We start from the raw sequence: 17,798 nt of genomic DNA, 5'->3' as shown, positions 1-17,798 counted from the left end.
ATTGCTGGGCCAGTAGACTAATCAACTGTCGCTAGTCTCTCAGAGCTTCCTCATGTCTCCGAGTAGCCTCCTCATTACTTTGCAGCAAGTGTCTAATGGCCTTCTCCATCTTATCCGGAGCCACAAAACTTGCCACCTTAATATATGACATACAGTCCAAACAACACAATTTTCGGCCTCACTGCCGTTTGCCCGCTAAAGCCACCAATTGTGGGGGTTTTGCTCTGGTAGGCGGGCAATAGCGGTGGCAGTACAGATGATCAGGAGACAGGCTTTGTGTCCAAACCGTGCTCTTTTATTCACTCCAGTGCGTCACATCAAAAACTGTGCAGTTCACACAATAGCAATGTTCAGAAACCCCACCTCCCACAACGGAGCCCCAAATGTTGCAGCCATCTCGGTGCCTATTCAAACAGTCTCTCCCACCAGCGGTTGGTACTACACCTTGTCGTGGGGCAGGTTCGTCCAAGTTCATGGAAGGTAGACAGGTCACGTGTCGGCCTGGACAAGGGATTGGTTCCGGCCACAGGATCCCTTCTTTTGGTCCTTCTCTGCGCCTGCATCAGTTGTGCAGTCTTTGTTAGACGGAGCAGACTATGGAGCTCAGCCCGACCCTCCGATCAGCCTCCCGTACAGTTTCCTGCAGAGAGACAGGTGATCGCACTACATCACCCTCCCAGTCGGTGAACACCAAACCTATATTCACACGCTCTGGGCATAACAGGAAGACCACACCCACCAAGTATAGTGAAGGATTAACTCCTTCACTACCCGACTAGGGCCAGAGAAACCAACCTGCCCGGATCAGTGTAGACTGACACCAACAACTGAAAACCGTCTGTTGAGAACAGGGGTACGGCGTTGCCCCCCATCAACCCGTGGTGGTCCGTGGGGAACAGACACCCACCCTGCTCTTTGCCTGTTCCCAGTAAGAGCCGGCCCAGACTGCTGTGTGAACAGCACTCACTGCTGACAAAAGACCCGGCTCTTACTCCACCGGGGCCACGGCCCCCGGTGGCACGTATCTTCCGTCCACTACCACTCCAGATACTTCCCTACACTGCCAAATGTAACTCTGTGTCAGTTGTGTTTAATTCATAAAAATTATATCACTAAGTCTACTTTCACACTGGCGTTTTGGCTTTCCGTTTGTGAGATCTGTTCAGGGCTCTTACAAGCGGTCCAAAACGGATCAGTTTTGCCCTAATGCATTCTCATTGGAAAAGGATCCGCTTAGAATGCATCAGTTTGCCTCAGTTCCGTCTCCATTCTGCTTTGGAGGCAAGCAGCGTTTTGGTGTCCGTCTGACGAAACTGAGCCAAACGGAGGACGGATCAGTTTTCTATGACACAATCTGGCACAATAGAAAACGGATTTGTCCTCCATTGACTTTCAATGGTGTTTAAGATGGTTCTGTCTTGGCTATGTTAAAGATAATACAAACGGATCCGTTCTGAACGAATGCAGACGGTTGTATTATCTGAACGGATCCGTTTGTGCAGATCCGCACCAAACGCGAGTGTGAAAGTAGCCTTAGGCGGAGTTCACACGGGCGAGATTTCCGCGCGGGTGCAATGCGTGAGATGAACGCATTGCACCCGCACTGAATCCTGACCCATTCACTTCTATGAGGCTGTGCACATGAGCTGTGATTTTCACGCATCACTTATGCGTTGCGTGAAAATCGCAGCATGCTCTATATAGTGCGTTTATCATGCAACGCAGGCCCCATAGAAGTGAATGGGGCTGAGTGAAAATCGCAAGCAAGTGCGGATGCGGTGCGATTTTCACGCATGGTTGCTAAGATGACAGTCTATTCACTGTAATATTTTCCCTTATAACATGGTTATAAGGGAAAATAATAGCATTCTTTAATACAGAATGCTTAGTAGAAGGTCAATTGAGGGTTAAAAAATTTAAAAAAATTAACTTACCTCCTCTTGATTGCGTAGTTGCCGATCTCTTCTTACTTCTTTAATCATGAGCTGCCGGCTAAAGGACCTGTGGTGATGTCACATCACATGGTACAATCACATGGTCCATCACCGTGGTGATGGACCATGTGATTGGACCATGTGATGATCTCAGTGATGTCACCACAGGTCCTTTGACAGGTCCTGAAGAAAGAACAGGAGACCGGCAGCTACGTGATCAAGAGGAGGAGGTGAGTTAATTTTTTTTAATGTTTTTTAACCCTCAATTGACCTTCTACTAAGCATTCTGTATTAAAGAATGCTATTATTTTCCCTTATAACCATATTTAAAGGGTAAATAATTACATCTACACAACCTTGAACCCAAACCTGAACTTCAGTGAAGAAGTTCGGGTCTGGGTACCACAGTCATTTTTTTATCACGCGCGTGCAAAACGCATTGCACCCGCGCGATAAAAACTGAACAACGGAACGCAATCACAGTCAAAACTGACTGCAATTGGGTACCTACTCGTGCGGGTTTGCCGCAGTACACCCGGGACGCATCCTGAACAAATCCGTCACGCCCGTGTGAACTCAGCCTTACACGAAACCTATGAGCTCCCCTATGCAATATAATGGCAGAATGGCATGATTTCAGTGATCTGTCACTGGTGTAGTAATTATCAAGCAGTTTTATAGAATTGAGCTTTGAAATTGTATAGCATGTGCTAGCATGGCAAGAGATGAGTCCAATAAAGTGCTTGCTGTGCGTGCTGCCCCCAACCTCTGGACAATAATTGACAGTTTTTTCCCTGTTGTGCCTAGGAAAAAACTGGCAAATATCATCTTGAAGGTGGGTGCACTTCATCTGACTCATCTCTCTCAGCGATAGCGTGTGTGGTTTCAGTTTTTAAAGCTCGGTTCTATTAAACTGCTCGATATTAATACATCAGTGATAGTCCACTAAACTCAACGGGTCTGTCACTACACATAAGGGAGCTGACAGGTTCCCATTAATCTAGCTGTTTTTCTACTATCAATATACTGTGGTTTTATTTCAGTTTTGCTGATATTTTACACATTTGCATATTTTTTTAAATTCCAGATACTGTATATAAATGCTCTTATTTTGTTTTCACTAGAAGCACTATTGTCCTTGTCCTCCTGGTGCTCTGCATATGCTTCCTGGTGGCTTGTATTATGTACTTACATGTCACACGAGTGCAGGTGAGTAAATTATCAGAACAGACTTTAAATGTTTTAGCGACTTTAGTTCTAGCTATCCTGCATGCAGTAATTTCCTCCCTCAGTGATGCCGTCATTTAAAGTGGTCTTATTTGTTGCACATAGTATTTGTAAGCATCCTTACTTTCTGTTCAGTTACTTACTATTAGCTCAGTGAACGAATGTAGTTAACCCTCAATACTGCAATAGTATGTCATGGTGATGGCGTAGGCTCAGGAGCTGTGCCCGCTCCATCACATGCAGATGCAAGCTGTATTATACAGCTGGCACCCTGCTCTTACTGCCAGGATCAGAATTAACTCTATTCCTGGCAGCTTAACCCCTCAGATGTCATGTTCAATAGTGACAGCAGCATCTGAGCAGTGAAGCACAGGGATGGTTCTTCCTCTGTCCACCAGTAGGAACCCCCAAATGCAATTGCAGGGTGCGAGTAGTTGGCATGGCAGCCAGGTGTCTTCTGGAGGGCTCTAAGCCTGCTATTTCCCAGCCTGCCATTTCCCAGTCCTACCCCTGTCAGTATGTAATAGATTGTCAGAATGTTTATGCACTTGTAATCCAGAAGCAGGTTGAAGTCCCCGAACAGGACTAAAAATAAAATAAAAAAATGAATATAATTGGTATCGCTGCATTTGCAAAAACCCTAATCTATTAAATGTTCACATTGTTTAACCCACAGAGTGAATACTGTGAAAAAAAAAATATATAAAATACCCCAATACCAGAATTGTCTTTTTTTTGTCATGTCGCCTCCACCAAAAAAAGAAATTAAAATAATAAAAAGGTTCCATATAGCCCAAAATGGTATCAATAAAAGCTATTGCTTGCCCGGCAATTAAAAAGCTCTCACACAGCTCTGTTAGCAGAAAAGTGCAAAAGTTAGGCGTGTCAGAATATGGCAACACAAAGCAAATTATTTTTTTTAAAAGGTTTTTAATTTCTAAAAATAGTAAAATGTAAACATAATAGTGGAATTGCATTGTTTTTTCAGTCACCCCACCGTAATGGTGGAATTGTATTGTTTTTTTCACAGTCACTCCAAAAATGTCTTAATAGTTATACAACTCGCATGATGTACCCCAAATAGGTGCTGTTAAAAATCCAATTTGCCTCTTGTAAAACAAGCCCCATATGGCTATGTTGATGGAAAAATAGAAAAGCTATGGCTTTAAAGGGAGCCTGTCACAATGAAAATGCAGTGCAAGCAGCATGTTATAGAGCAGAATTAGCTGAGCAGATTGATATATGGTTTTATGGGAAATGATTTGGTAAAACTTGCAATTTGTTCCTTTACTTACCTCTGCTCTTTTTATGCTTAGGAGTTTTGTGGGTTGTCCTAGTCCAGGCATGGCCAACCTGCGGCTCTCCAGCTATTGTAAAACTACAACTCCCACCATGCCCTGCTGTAGGCTGATAGCTGTAGACTGTCCGGGCATGATGGGAGTTATAGTTTTGCAACAGCTGGAGAGCCTCAGGTTGGCCATCCCTGTCCTAGTCAGTGATTGGTAGCTTTTCCTGTATGCTTAGTCAAACATAGAAAGCTGTCAAGTTGCACCGACCATATGACTCCCAGGCATGCAAAGAACAGAGTGTAAGTGAATAAATATAGCCTTTGGGGGTCATTTACTACCTTCTATACACCAGTTTTCTGGAGAATATCTGTCACAGGTTATTTGCGCCGCAATCTGTCACTTTTCCCCGCTCACTGCAGGTCTAAAAACGGGGGCGTGGCATCGGCGGCTATGGGTTTGGGACGCCAGGCCAGTCTCATTTATCATTTTCTACACCTGTTTTACACGTAGAAAATGTTCTAATTCTACGCCAGCTTCCTTTAAACCAGTTGGATGCACAGAAGTTATGTAGAGGCCTGTTTAGACTTTTTTCTGAAGTTTGTAAAACGCATCATGTTAGAATGTCATTTACACCAACATACGCTAGCTCCAACTTAGTAACCACTGTGTATAGCAAACTAGAATCTCCACAGTGAAATTATAAATACACAGCACAATATTAATCCAAATAAATATTCTTTATTCATATCTTATTAAATAACATTTAAAAATTGTTAGCAGCAGTGGCATACACAAAGAAAAGAACAATAAATGTGTCATATATTAGAAAAAAATCCCATCAATGAGCTCAGCGTTTATATGTAATATAATTCCCACCCTTAGAAGGGATTAGGTAAATATCCGTATTTGCATAGTGCAAGCCCATCTATACAAAAGTTCACAAGGGGGAACAACCAGATTCTTACAATAAATAATGATAAAGTGCCTAGTGCAATAAATAAGACAGAGTTCATCAGGGAATATATAAAGAGAATAATACAGACCAATGTGGCTCAAACCCCAACGTGCGTTTTGCATATCGCTTCTTCAGGGGATGAATAGACTGTGCGCTCACTAGCTATATATACCCTACTAATTGCCAAAAAATAAAAAAATCTGGGGAAGTATACTCACTCAATGGAAAGACATATGCTCCATGGATGTTTATGGCTTGTGTTCCACAGTGCGCTCGTGGCAGGGGGCGTGATGAAAAGTAGAGGGGCATCATTATGGAGCACAAGGGGTGTTGCTACTGTATTTTTCGCACCCTAGGTTTTACAGGAGAAAACAAAGTTTTTCATCAGACCCCCATATGAGATTATCAGAACAGACCCCCATATCAGGAACTCAGTTCAGACCCCCATCAGACCTCCATGCCAGACCCCCATCAGACCTCAGATCAGACTTCCTTGGCAGACCCCCCCTATCAGACCTTCATGTCAGACTTCCATGTCAGACCCCCATCAGACATCAGATCAGACATTTAAAATAAATAACTTCACTTACCTCTCCTGCTCCACCACTCTTCTTCAGGTCCGGCAATCTCTGAAGTCATACTCCCTTGTCTTCTCCGGCCCACACTGCACCATAATGTGACTGCATGCAGCATGGGGTCATAGTGAACGCACTATGTCCTGATGCTGTACGTGTTCAGGACCTGCAGTGCATCATGGCCCTAGAGAAGAAGACCAGGGAGAGTGAGTACAGTAATCGCTGACAGTGCTTCACTCCCCGCTCTCCACACCTACTGCATACTAGTGAGCACTTCCATAATGCGCTCACTAGGGTTTCTTATAAAGCAAAAAATACGGTATATACTGTATTTGTGTGTGTATATAGATATATTTGAGAATACTTTATAGGAAGTTGAGGGTGCCACGTTAAAAGTAAAAAAAAAGTAATTGTAAGTCTCATATTGCTCAAATATATAATGTTTGTCAAAAGTGCTTCTAAAATAAACATAGAAATATATAGTAATGTGCAAAAGTTTTAAGCAGATGTGGAAAATGCTGTAAAGTAAGAATGGTCACTTTGGATTTTGTTAAGTGATAAAAAATATATTAATTCAATTTTTAAACAGGACCTTTCATGTTTTTTTAAACCAAATTCCTTAAGTAATAGTCCACCTGCTGCAGATGATCCAGCTTTTTTTTTTCTGCTAGACCCCTCCATTGCATCGCTATGCCCCCTTTTTTTGTCGGGTGCCAATTATGTAAATTGGTACCATCGGTACAGTGAGAGGGGACCTCAGCTCTACTCTGTTGTTGTCTCCTTCTCCCTGGCTGTGACGCTGTCCAATCGCAGCAGACTGGTAAACAGCCAAGGAGAAGACGTGCTGTTCTCATGAGATTTGGTGAATCTCATGAGAACAGGCTATGCAAAGCGTGTACATCAAGTACTATATTCACTTACATAGCCTGTTCTCATGAGATTTACCAAATCTCATGAGAACAGCACGTCTAATCCTTGGCTGTTTACCAGTCTGCTGCGATTGGACAGCGTCACAGCCAAGGAGAAGGAGACACATGCTAAGAAAAGCTGAGGTCTCCTCCCTGTACCAAGGGTGCTAATTTACATATTGGGCACCAGAAAACAAAGAGGGAAATAGCAGCGCAATGGAGGGGTCTATTGGAAAAAGAATGGTGGAGCATCTGCAGCAGGGGAAACGTGAGTATACACCATGCATAGGGATAGGCTATCGTACCTAAGGTGTTGTCTGCTGGTTGGGAAGTTGCAGGTGAAAGTCAGTTGAAAGATGCCTAATTTTCACTTTTTAATGTTTGACTCTTCAGTGGTGAAATGAAATCTGTGTACTCCATAGAAGTAAGTGTATAAAATAAATGTATGCAGTAGAAAACTAACGAAATGAACTAGTCATAAATCTATTTTAGATAAATACTTAACAATGATTTGTTTTCCTTGTAAATGCTAATAAGAATGAGCATCTGTAATTAACAATTTGCTAATTTTGCATGGTTATGTGATGATCTAATGGTCATTCTGTCATTTGTTTTCATGTGTATTACCATGCAGTTTGAGTACTTTATACATCATTTTGATATTTACAATAATGTTAAAGAAATGTATACGGATGATAGTCACCAATTACCTGTTTTCTTTTATCTTGCAGTGCTTTCCAGGGTGCCTAACAATACAAATACGAACCATTTTATGTATTTTCATAGTAATATTAATATACTCTGTGGCGCAAGGATGTGTGGTGAGTACTAACAATGCACTAAAAACATTACTGTAGTTCATGACTAGGAGAATGCAGACAAGAAATAAGGATTGTACAGGAATCAGACAGAAGACATTTTTATTAGGGATCGACCGATTATCGGTTTGGCCGATATTATCGGCCGATATTGAGGATTTTGACCGTTATCGGTATCGGCATCTATTTTGCCGATATACCGATAACGTATTGGGAACACAGAACGCGCTGCTGTCAGCGCTCTCTGTGTTCCCTCCGCAGCACAGGGGAGAAGGAAGCAGTGTCTCCCTCCCCCTGTGCTGCTGCTGCCGCCAATGAGAGGAGAGAACATAGAGGAGGGGCGGGGCTGTGGCCGCTGCGCCACCAATGAAGATAAGCCTTTCATTCATTCATATGCAGGAGGCGGGAGCTGCAGAATCACATAGCCGGCTCCCGACCTCTATGAGCTGTAGCTGCGGTCCGCGGTAGTTAACTCCTCAGGTGCCGCGGATCGCAGCTATCGCTCATAGAGGTCGGGAGCCGGCTATGTGATTCTGCAGCCAGCTCCCGCCTCCTGTATGTGAATGATTGAGAGACTTATCTTCATTGGTGGCGCAGTGCGCCCCCCCCCCCAAGCCCCCCAGTATTAATCATTGGTGGCGCAGTGCGCCCCCCCCCCCCAGTATTAATCATTGGTGGCGCAGTGCGCCCCCATCCCAATCCCGGCCAATAGTAAAAACATTGGTGGCGCAGAGATCTATCAGGGTGAATGGGACAAGGGTTCTAGTCCCTAAGGGGTCTAAAAGTTAGTAAAAAAAAAACACAAAAAATATTAAGTATAAATGAAAAAGATTTATAAAAAAAATAAAAAATACACATTAACAATAAACAAAAAAAAATACACATTAACAATAAACATTCTCAGCAGATTTGTGTAGGAATTTTTTTTTTCTCAAAAATGAAAATTCCCAGAATATCGGTATAAATTATCGGCTATCGGCCTGAAAGTTCACAAATTATCGGTATCGGCCCTAAAAAATCAATATCGGTCGATCCCTAATTTTTATATGTGCAGTAATGTATTTTATTCCTAACTAACTAATCTATTGCCATATAGATCAGTATTACAAACTGACTGCAATCAGTGTGCATGAAATTGTATTATTGCGTTCTTATACATGACTTAATGAACAATATTCCCTACTGATAATGTTGATCTTTTGTTAAATTTTTTTCAGGTTGGATGCATGCCTTGGTCATGGAGTGCAAACTCCAGCAGCTCCATTATGATTATTTCTCCAAATGGAGAAAATAAAACTATGGAGGAACGCCCATGTGACACGGCTCACTATGCTTTTTTATCATGTGTTGTGGGCACTCTAACCTTGGCAATTTTTTTACGCATTTCTTCATTGCCAAAAATGATTTTACTTCTTTTTGTTACTGTTTTATACATTGTAATTTTGGAACTCAGCGGATACAGAAAAGCATCAGGGTAAGAAACCTTGGTACTAATTGGTAATAATATACTTGAATGTTAATGTACCATACTGTTTTTTTGTCGAGCAATCATGTGAATAACAGAGATGTCACTTCAGCAAATATTATGTAGAGAAACTTAATGCAAGCCACTTAATAATGTATTGTGATTGTCCTTATTGCTTCCTTTGCTGGCTGGATTTATTTTTCCATCACATTATACACTGCTCGTTTCCATGGTTACAACCACCCTGCAATCCATCAGCAGTGGCTGTGCTTGCACACTATAGGAAAAAGCACTAGCCTATGTGAGCTCCCACAGTCTCGGCTACCAGAGAGGCCATAACTTTTTCCTATAGTGTGCAAGCCCGGCCACCGCTACTAGATTACAGGGTGGTCATAACCATGGAAACAAGCCGTTTATAATAAGATGGAAAAGTGAATCAAGCCAGCAAAGAAAGCAATATGGATAATAACAATACATTAGTAAGTGGCTTGTATTAACTTTCTCTACATGATAAATGCCATTTCCTGAAGTGACACAACCTCTTTAAGGATATCACCTAATTTTCTAAATCTGACTTTATGCAGTATAAACTTTTCCAAACCCAAGTGATTCTGAGACTGTTTTTTCACATATTGTATTGTACTTCATGATAGTGGTAAATTTTAGGTGTTATGTTTTACGTTTATTTATGCTAAATTCTAAAATTTGGTATTTTTTTAACTTTGAAATTTTCTGCATTACAGGCAGAAAGTATTACCACCAATTTACTTAATAACTGACATTTACCATATGTCTGTTTTATGTTGGCATTCTTTTTAAAAATCCTTTTGTTTTTGTAGGATATTAGAAGGCTTAGTAGCACATTTTCAAGAACATTTTAAAATTCAATTTTTTAGGGACTAAGTCAGTTTTGAAGTGACTTTGAGGAGCCCATATAATAGAAATTCCTAAATGACCCCATTTTAGAATCTGCACCCCTCTCATTATTCAAAACTGCATTTGCAAACTTTGTTAAAGGGTTTCTATCACTTCGTTTCACCTATTTAGCTTTCAGACACTAGCGATCCGCTAGTGTCTGCTTTATCTAACCATCCTAATATAAGAGCTTATTGTCCTGCCGTTTAGCTAAAAAAATAACTTATATAGATATGCAAATGAGCCTCTAGGTGCTATGGGGGCGTGATTAGCACCTAGAGGCTCCGTCTACCTTAACAAACTGCCGCCGCCCAGCGCGTCCCTCCAGCCCGCCCATCTCCTGCTGAATGCGATGCTCCTCGTATTCGGCGCATGCGCAGTGAATGTCTGATCGCTTCCCTGCTCAGACATCTCCACTGCGCCTGCGCCGATGACGTCATAGTGCTCCGAAGAACAGGCGCAGTGGAGATGTCTGAGCAGGGAAGCGGTCAGACATTCACTGCGCATGCGCCGAATACGAGGAGCATCGCATTCCGGAGGAGATGGGCGGGCTGGAGGGACGCGCTGGACGGCGGCAGTTTGTTAAGGTAGATGGAGCCTCTAGGTGCTAATCACGCCCCCATAGCACCTAGAGGCTCATTTGCATATCTATATAAGTTATTTTTTTAGCTAAACGGCAGGACAATAAGCTCTTATATTAGGATGGTTAGATAAAGCAGACACTAGCGGATCGCTAGTGTCTGAAAGCTAAATAGGTGAAACGAAGTGATAGAAACCCTTTAAACCTTTAGGTGTTCCACATGAATTAAAGCAAGTGACCATGTTTTGGAAACTACACCTTTTTCAATTAATTTATCTAGGGGTTTAGTGAGCATTTGGACCCCACAGCTGGTTCATACAAGTTACAGTATCTCACAAAAGTGAGTACACCCCTAACATTTTTGTAAATATTTCATTATATCTTTTCATGGGACAACACTAAAGATCTGACACTTTGATACAATGTAAAGTAGTCAGTGTACAGCTTGTAGAACAGTGTAAATTTGGTGTGCCCTCAAAATAACTCAACACACAGCCATTAATCTCTAAACTGTTGGCAACAAAAGTGAGTACACCCCTAAGTGAAAATGGCCAAATTGTGTCCAATTAGCCATTTTCCCACCCCAGTGTCATGTGAGTTATGTGTCTGATGAGATAAACTTTTTGGGTTCAGATGGGTGTCAAGCATGTGTGGCGGCAACCAGGTGAGGAGAACAAAGACAAGTGTGTCTTGCCTACATTCAAGCATGGTGGCGGGAGTGTCATGGTTTGGGGCTGCATGAGTGCTGCTGGCTGTGGGGAGCTACACTTCATTGAGGGAACCATGAATGCCAACTTGTACTGTGACATACTAAAGCAGAGCATGGTCCCCTCCCTTCAGAAACTGGGCTGCAGGGCAGTATTCCAACATGATAAAGATCCCAAACACACCTCCAAGACGATCATTGGCTTTGCTAAAGAAACTAAGGGTAAAGGTGCTGCACTGGCCAAGCATGCCTCCAGACCTAAACCCTATTAAGCTTCTGTAGGGCATCCTCACACGGAAGGTGGAGGAGTGTAAAGAGCTGAGCTCCGTGATGTCGTCATAGAGGAGTGAAAGAGGATTCCAGTGACAATCTGTGAAGCTTTATTGAACTCTATGCCCAAGAGAGTTAAGGTAGTGTTGGAAAATAATGGTGACCACACAAAATATTGACACTTTAGGCACAATTTGACCATTTTGACTTAGGGGTGTACTTACTTTTGTTGCCAATGGTTTAGACATTAATGCCTGTGTGTTGAGTTATTTTGAGGGCACACCAAATTTACACTGTTATACAAGCTGTACACTGACTACATTACATTGTATCAAATTGGCAGATCTTCAGTGCTGTCCCATGAAAGATAAAGTAAAATATTTACAAAAATGTGAGGGGTGTATTCACTTTTGTCAGATACTGTATAAGCACTTGTCTGTGAAAATTAAAAATTTTATTTTTTTCCAATAAAATGTTGCTTTAGCCTTAAATTTTTCATTTACAATGTAAAAGGGGTAATAGGAAAAAAGCACCCCACAATTTCTTAAGCTATTTCTCCTGAATACTGCAATACCCTATATGTAGGCATAAACTGCTCTATGGGCTCACAACAGGGCTTGGAAGGAAAAGAGCAACAGTTGGATTTTGAGCACAGATTTTTCTGGAATATCTTTCAGGCACTGTTGTGTTTGCATAGTTCCTGATGTACAAGTACCGTAAAAATCTCCAAGATGTGACCCCATTTTGGAAACTACACCCCACAAATTTGTCTAGGCGTATAGAGATCATTTTGACACCACAGGAATTTTCCAGAATTTGATGCAAAGCATTTAAATTGCAAAGTGTTCACAATTATGTCATTTCAGTGACCAGTATGTTGTACCAATCACTCCATAAATTGATATTCAGATTCTCCTAGGTATGGCAATACCCCACATGTGACTATTATCTCCTGCTTGCTCAGCTAATCTCAGAAGGGAAAGAGCACCATTTATTTGTTTTGTTAGGGGTTGCAGCCCTCAAAGATATTCATCTAAGGGTAAAATATAAATTTTATTTGTATTGTAATTTGTGCAATAATGTTCCTTTTGGATAGCATGGACAAGATGCACAAAATTTTTCAGAAGATATAATATATTCACATTGGACAACATCAAAAGGATAAAAAGTGGTTCTTGAAGTATAAAATTACTCATCCAAAGTAGCATGGTAAATCTGGGAGCAATGTTTCATACAGAGGCCAGGTTGTGATGGACATGTCTCATAGTGATAGCATACCATGCATCGTTTTGTTGGCTTACTATTTTTTGCAGGTGGGTGGAATTTCATTGGGGAAGTGCTGTCTAGTCTTGAGGCCTGACATGCTGTAGTGGTACTTGGGCCTACCTCTTGGTTACCATATATGAGGGCCTTTATTAAATTTTTTTGAAATTGAAGAAATGTTCCCCCACGACGGAATTTCTGTAAAGCAAAATGCGTACTATAGTATTTGATTTGTGTGATTAAGGGTTTTTGTTCCATACTCTGGACTTTCATAGGTCATTTTAGGATTTGAGACCCTGATAGGACAGGTCGACCCCCTCTTTCCATAAATGTGTTATATTCTTGAATGCATACTGGTTTAACCCCTTCCGGACATATGACGTAATAGTCACTTGCCGCATTTTGACGTACTATTATTTATGGTGATCAGTGCGTGCCCGATCACTGCAGGGGCCCAGCAGTCCCTGATAGCCGGGCCCCTGCTGTATCCGCCGGCATCGCTGTAAAAGCCGATGCCGATGGATTAGCCCCTTTTATGCTGCTGTCAGTGCAACCTGTTAGTGTAACACACTAACAAGCAATGCATTACAATACAGATGTATAGTAATGCATTGCAGAGGGGATCATACCCTCAAAAGTTGAAGTCCCAGAGTGGGACAGAAATAATTTTTATTTTTATTTTTTTAAAGTGTTTTTGATAAAAATAAAGTTTCAAGTAAAAAAAAAAAAAAAACGACCCTTTCCCCTGATTTTATTAGAAAAAATTGAAAAAAAAAGGAAAAAACACACATATTAGGTATCACTGCATCCGTAACGACCGGCTCTATAAATATGACATGATCCACCCCGTTCAATAAACACCCAAAAAAAAAAAACTGTGTCAAAAAAGACATTTTTGTCACCTTACATCATAAAATGTGCAACACCAAGCGATCAAAAAGGCGTATGTCCCACAAAATTGTACCAATAAAACAGTCACCTCATCCCACAAAAATGAGCCCCTACGTAAGAAAATCGCTCGAAAAAAAAAAATATAGCTCTTAGACAATGGAGACCCTAAAATATGATTTATTTTGCTTAAAAACTGCTATTATTATGTTAAAGTGAAATAAATAAATAAAAGTAGGCATATTAGGTATTGCCGCATCCGTAAAAACCTGCTCTATAAAAATATCACATGACCTAACCCCCTCAGGTGAACACCGTAAATAAATTAAAATAAAAACAGTGCCAAATAAGCCATTTTTGTCACCTTACATCACGAAAAGTGCAACACCAAGCGATCAAAAAGCCATATGCCCTCCAAAATAGTACCAATCAATTTTTTTGGTTTAAAAAATGCTATTATTGTGTAAAACTTAAATAAAAAAGATAAAGTATACATATTAAGTATCGCCATGTCCATAACGATCTGCTCTATAAAAATGTCACATGACCTAACCTGGGTGGTGAACACTGTAAAAATAAATAAATGAATGAAAACTGTGCCAAAACAACCTATTTTTTGGTCACCTAGCCTCATAAAGTGTAATAATGAATGATCTAAAAATCATATGTACCCAAAAATTGTACCAATAAAAACATCAACTCTTCCTGAGCCCCAGCACAAGACGATCATCCGAAAAATAAAAAGAATAAGGAGTTCAGAAAAAGGAGATACAAAAACATAATTGAAAAAAACTGATAATTGACATCATTGCGTACGTAACAATCTGCTCTATAAAAATAGAACATGATCTAACCTGTCAGATGATTGTTGTAAAAATTTAAATCTGTGCCAAAACAGCCATTTTTTGTTTACCTTGCCTCACAAAAAATGTAATATAGAGCAATGTATTTATTTATTTTACGCACTTATATAGCGCTACTATATTCCGCAGCGCTTAACAGACATTAGCATCCAACTGTCCCCAATGGGGCTCACAATCTAAGGTCCCTATCAGTATGTCTTTGGAGTGTGGGAGGAAACCGGAGTACCTGGAGGAAACGCTAACACGGGGAGAACATACAAACTCCATGCAGATGTTGGCCTTGGTCGGATCCGAACCTAGGACCCCAGTGTTGCAAGGCACCAGTGCTAACCGCTGAGCCACAGTGCTGCCCATAAAAATATGTACCCCAAAATAGTACCAATAAATCTGTCACCTTATCCCCTAGTTTCCAAAATGGGGTCACTTTTTGGAAGTTTCTTTTGTAAGGGTGCATCAGGGGGGCTTCAAATGGGACATGGCATCTAAAAACCAGTCCAGCAAAATCTGCCTTCCAAAAACTATTTGGCACACCTTTTCTTCTGCACCCTGCCGTGTGCCCTTACATCAGTTTACAACCACATGTGGAGTGTTTCTGTTAACCGCAGAATCAGGGTAATAAATATTGAGTTTTGTTTGGCTGTTAACCCTCGAAGTGTTAAAGAATTTTTTTTATTTCAATGGAAAATCTGCCAAAAAAGTGAAATTTAGAAATGTCATCTCCATTTTCCTTTAATTCTTTGGGAACACCTAAAGGGTTAATAAAGTTTGTAAAATCAGTTTTGACGGGTGTAGTTTTTACAATGGGGTCATTTATGGGGGGTTTCTATTATGTAAGCCCCACAAAGTGACTTCAGACCTTAACTGGTCCTTAAAAAGTGGGTTTTGGAAATTTTCTTAAAAATTTTAAGAATTGCTTCTAAAATTCTAAGCCTTCTAACAAAATTATGCCAACATAAAGTAGACATATGGGGAATGTTAAGTAATAAATATTTTATGAGGTATCATTTTCTGTTTTAAAAGCAGAGAAATTGAAATTTAGAAAAAATTTGAAATTTTTGGGTAAATTTGGGATTTTTTCATAAATAAAGGTGAAATATATTGACTCAAATTTATGACTATCATGAAGTACAATCATGATTGTACTTCATGATAGTCATAAATTTGAGTCAATATATTTCACCTTTATTTATGAAAAAATCCCAAATTTACCCAAAAATTTCAAATTTTTTCTAAATTTCAATTTCTCTGCTTTTAAAACAGAAAATGATACCTCATAAAATATTTATTACTTAACATTCCCCATATGTCTACTTGGCTTGGATAAATAAAAGTGTTCCAAAGCTATTACCACATAAAGTGACACATGTCAGATTTGCAAAAAATGGCCTGGGCAGAAGGGTGAAAACTGGCCCGGGGTAGAAGGGGTTAAGCGTCGAAGTGCTAGTACTTCTAACAAGGACAGGGGTGCTGCTGTCACAAAATATGGTGGTCATGATTAGCACAATAAAGAAATGATTGCACAACCAGGGCATGTCTTAGCACTCGAGACATCTCCCAAACTGACATAGAACTCAGGACTTTATTGCAGATGCAGACACACACACAGCAAGGGAAAGATTAACCCTCGTAGTACAAGACTGAGAAAAAGGAAAAGCACATAGGCATAATTCACATCACAAGTAGGTTTAAAGGTTTTTATTTTTAAACATAGTAAAATATAATAAAAACTATATAAATTTGGTATCGCTGTAATTGTACTGACCTGCAGAAAAAAGGATGTCATGTCTTATAAGGTATTTGGACATCATAATGCTCCCAGGTTTTAGACCCTGCTTTCTTACTCAAAAGTTCATGACCTTGCTGTGTACAACTTAAATTTAAAGAGGGTGTTCCAAGTTATTAACTTATCCTCTATTCACAAAATGCAGGTCGCTCATGACTGCTGCAGGACCAGTCATTGGTAGATAGTGTTTACCATGATAGATAGTGGATAAGTTAAAGGGGTTGCTCCACAAAATACATCCTTTATCCACAGTACAGGGCTTGTTTTGCAAAACTCAAAGAATAAACAAACCATTGATGTCAAATACCACCCAGTGTTAAACCATACTCTTAAAACCACATCTCCTTTTTACCCATGAAAACTATTTTATGTTGGCAAAAAAGCTATTTTATGTTGGCAAAAGTTGTAACCCTAGGTATGGATCCAAACTATAAACTTAAAACCATATTTATGGGTCACAATAAACACAGTAAAAAAAATATTAAAAGCAATCAGAATTCCTGTTTTCTATTTATCTCAGCTACAAAAAACGGAATAAAAAGAAATAAAAAATGGTACCAATGAAAACTACTAATTGTTCTTCTAAAAACAAGCCCTTACACATTTACAGGTCTTGGATTGCAGTGATACAAGAACAAATTATTTAGCCAAAAAAAGATTTCTATAGCGCAGGTAAAAGAACAGAATAAAAATTATATGAATTTGACATGATCATAATAGTACTGATCCACAAAATATAGTTATCATGTTATACACAGTGAATTATGTAAAAATTATTTCTCAAAATCCCCCCTCCCAAAAAAACACTAAAAGTTATTTAATACAGAAATGAGCGAACCACTCAAGATTCGGTTAGGTTCAGGTTTGCAGAATTTTTGAAAAAGTTCAGTTTGGACCCAAATTGATTCCGACCAAACCACAGTTCTTCCAATTGCCCTAAAAGTTGGCATATAGCACCCTCTAGCCTCCTAGGATTTAGAATTTTTAGGAAAACTTTCTTGTTTATTTTTAATTAATTTTCTATTTGCCCCACCCCACCCCACACACACAAGCTCTCGAACGTAATGACAGCAGTAGTGAAATTGACATAAATAGCTATGGGTAACCGCAGGTTTGACGGCATTCACATACAGCGTGTTTAAAAACACACCGTGCTGGTACGTGTTATGCTTTTTCATATTCCAAAGCTTCCAAAATTTTGCCCTTATTGGGGGAAAATAAATATTTAATCACAGACTGTGTTATAGGATTAAAAAAAAGTGGATTGGTGGACCAAAAATGATCCATTGACAGGGTCAGAATGTCTGCCCATACAACATGCACAAGTGTTAATAATCAGAAGAAAAAATGCTCCACTTT

At 40.1% G+C, this 17,798-nt stretch overlaps 1 protein-coding gene across 3 annotated transcripts in view; it reads left to right on the top strand.

Moving 5' to 3' along the window:
* The window catches only part of ADCY1 (adenylate cyclase 1), a 573,552-nt gene that overhangs the window by 401,284 nt on the left and 154,470 nt on the right, over positions 1-17,798 (top strand). For 2 of the 3 annotated variants that reach the window (XM_040433282.1, XM_040433283.1), the window contains exons 11-13: positions 3,059-3,143; positions 7,620-7,709; positions 8,924-9,180. In XM_040433282.1, the coding sequence (XP_040289216.1) occupies positions 3,059-3,143; positions 7,620-7,709; positions 8,924-9,180 (432 nt within the window). Of the gene's footprint in view, positions 1-3,058; positions 3,144-7,619; positions 7,710-8,923; positions 9,181-10,643; positions 10,664-17,798 lie in introns of all 3 variants that reach the window. The other variant, XM_040433284.1, reaches the window with a different exon arrangement.

The sequence above is a fragment of the Bufo bufo genome, chromosome 5 (assembly GCF_905171765.1).
Source record: "Bufo bufo chromosome 5, aBufBuf1.1, whole genome shotgun sequence".
NCBI lineage: Eukaryota > Metazoa > Chordata > Amphibia > Anura > Bufonidae > Bufo > Bufo bufo.
Note: the sequence above shows the minus strand (reverse complement) of the source record. Positions and strands in the feature narration are given on the sequence as shown.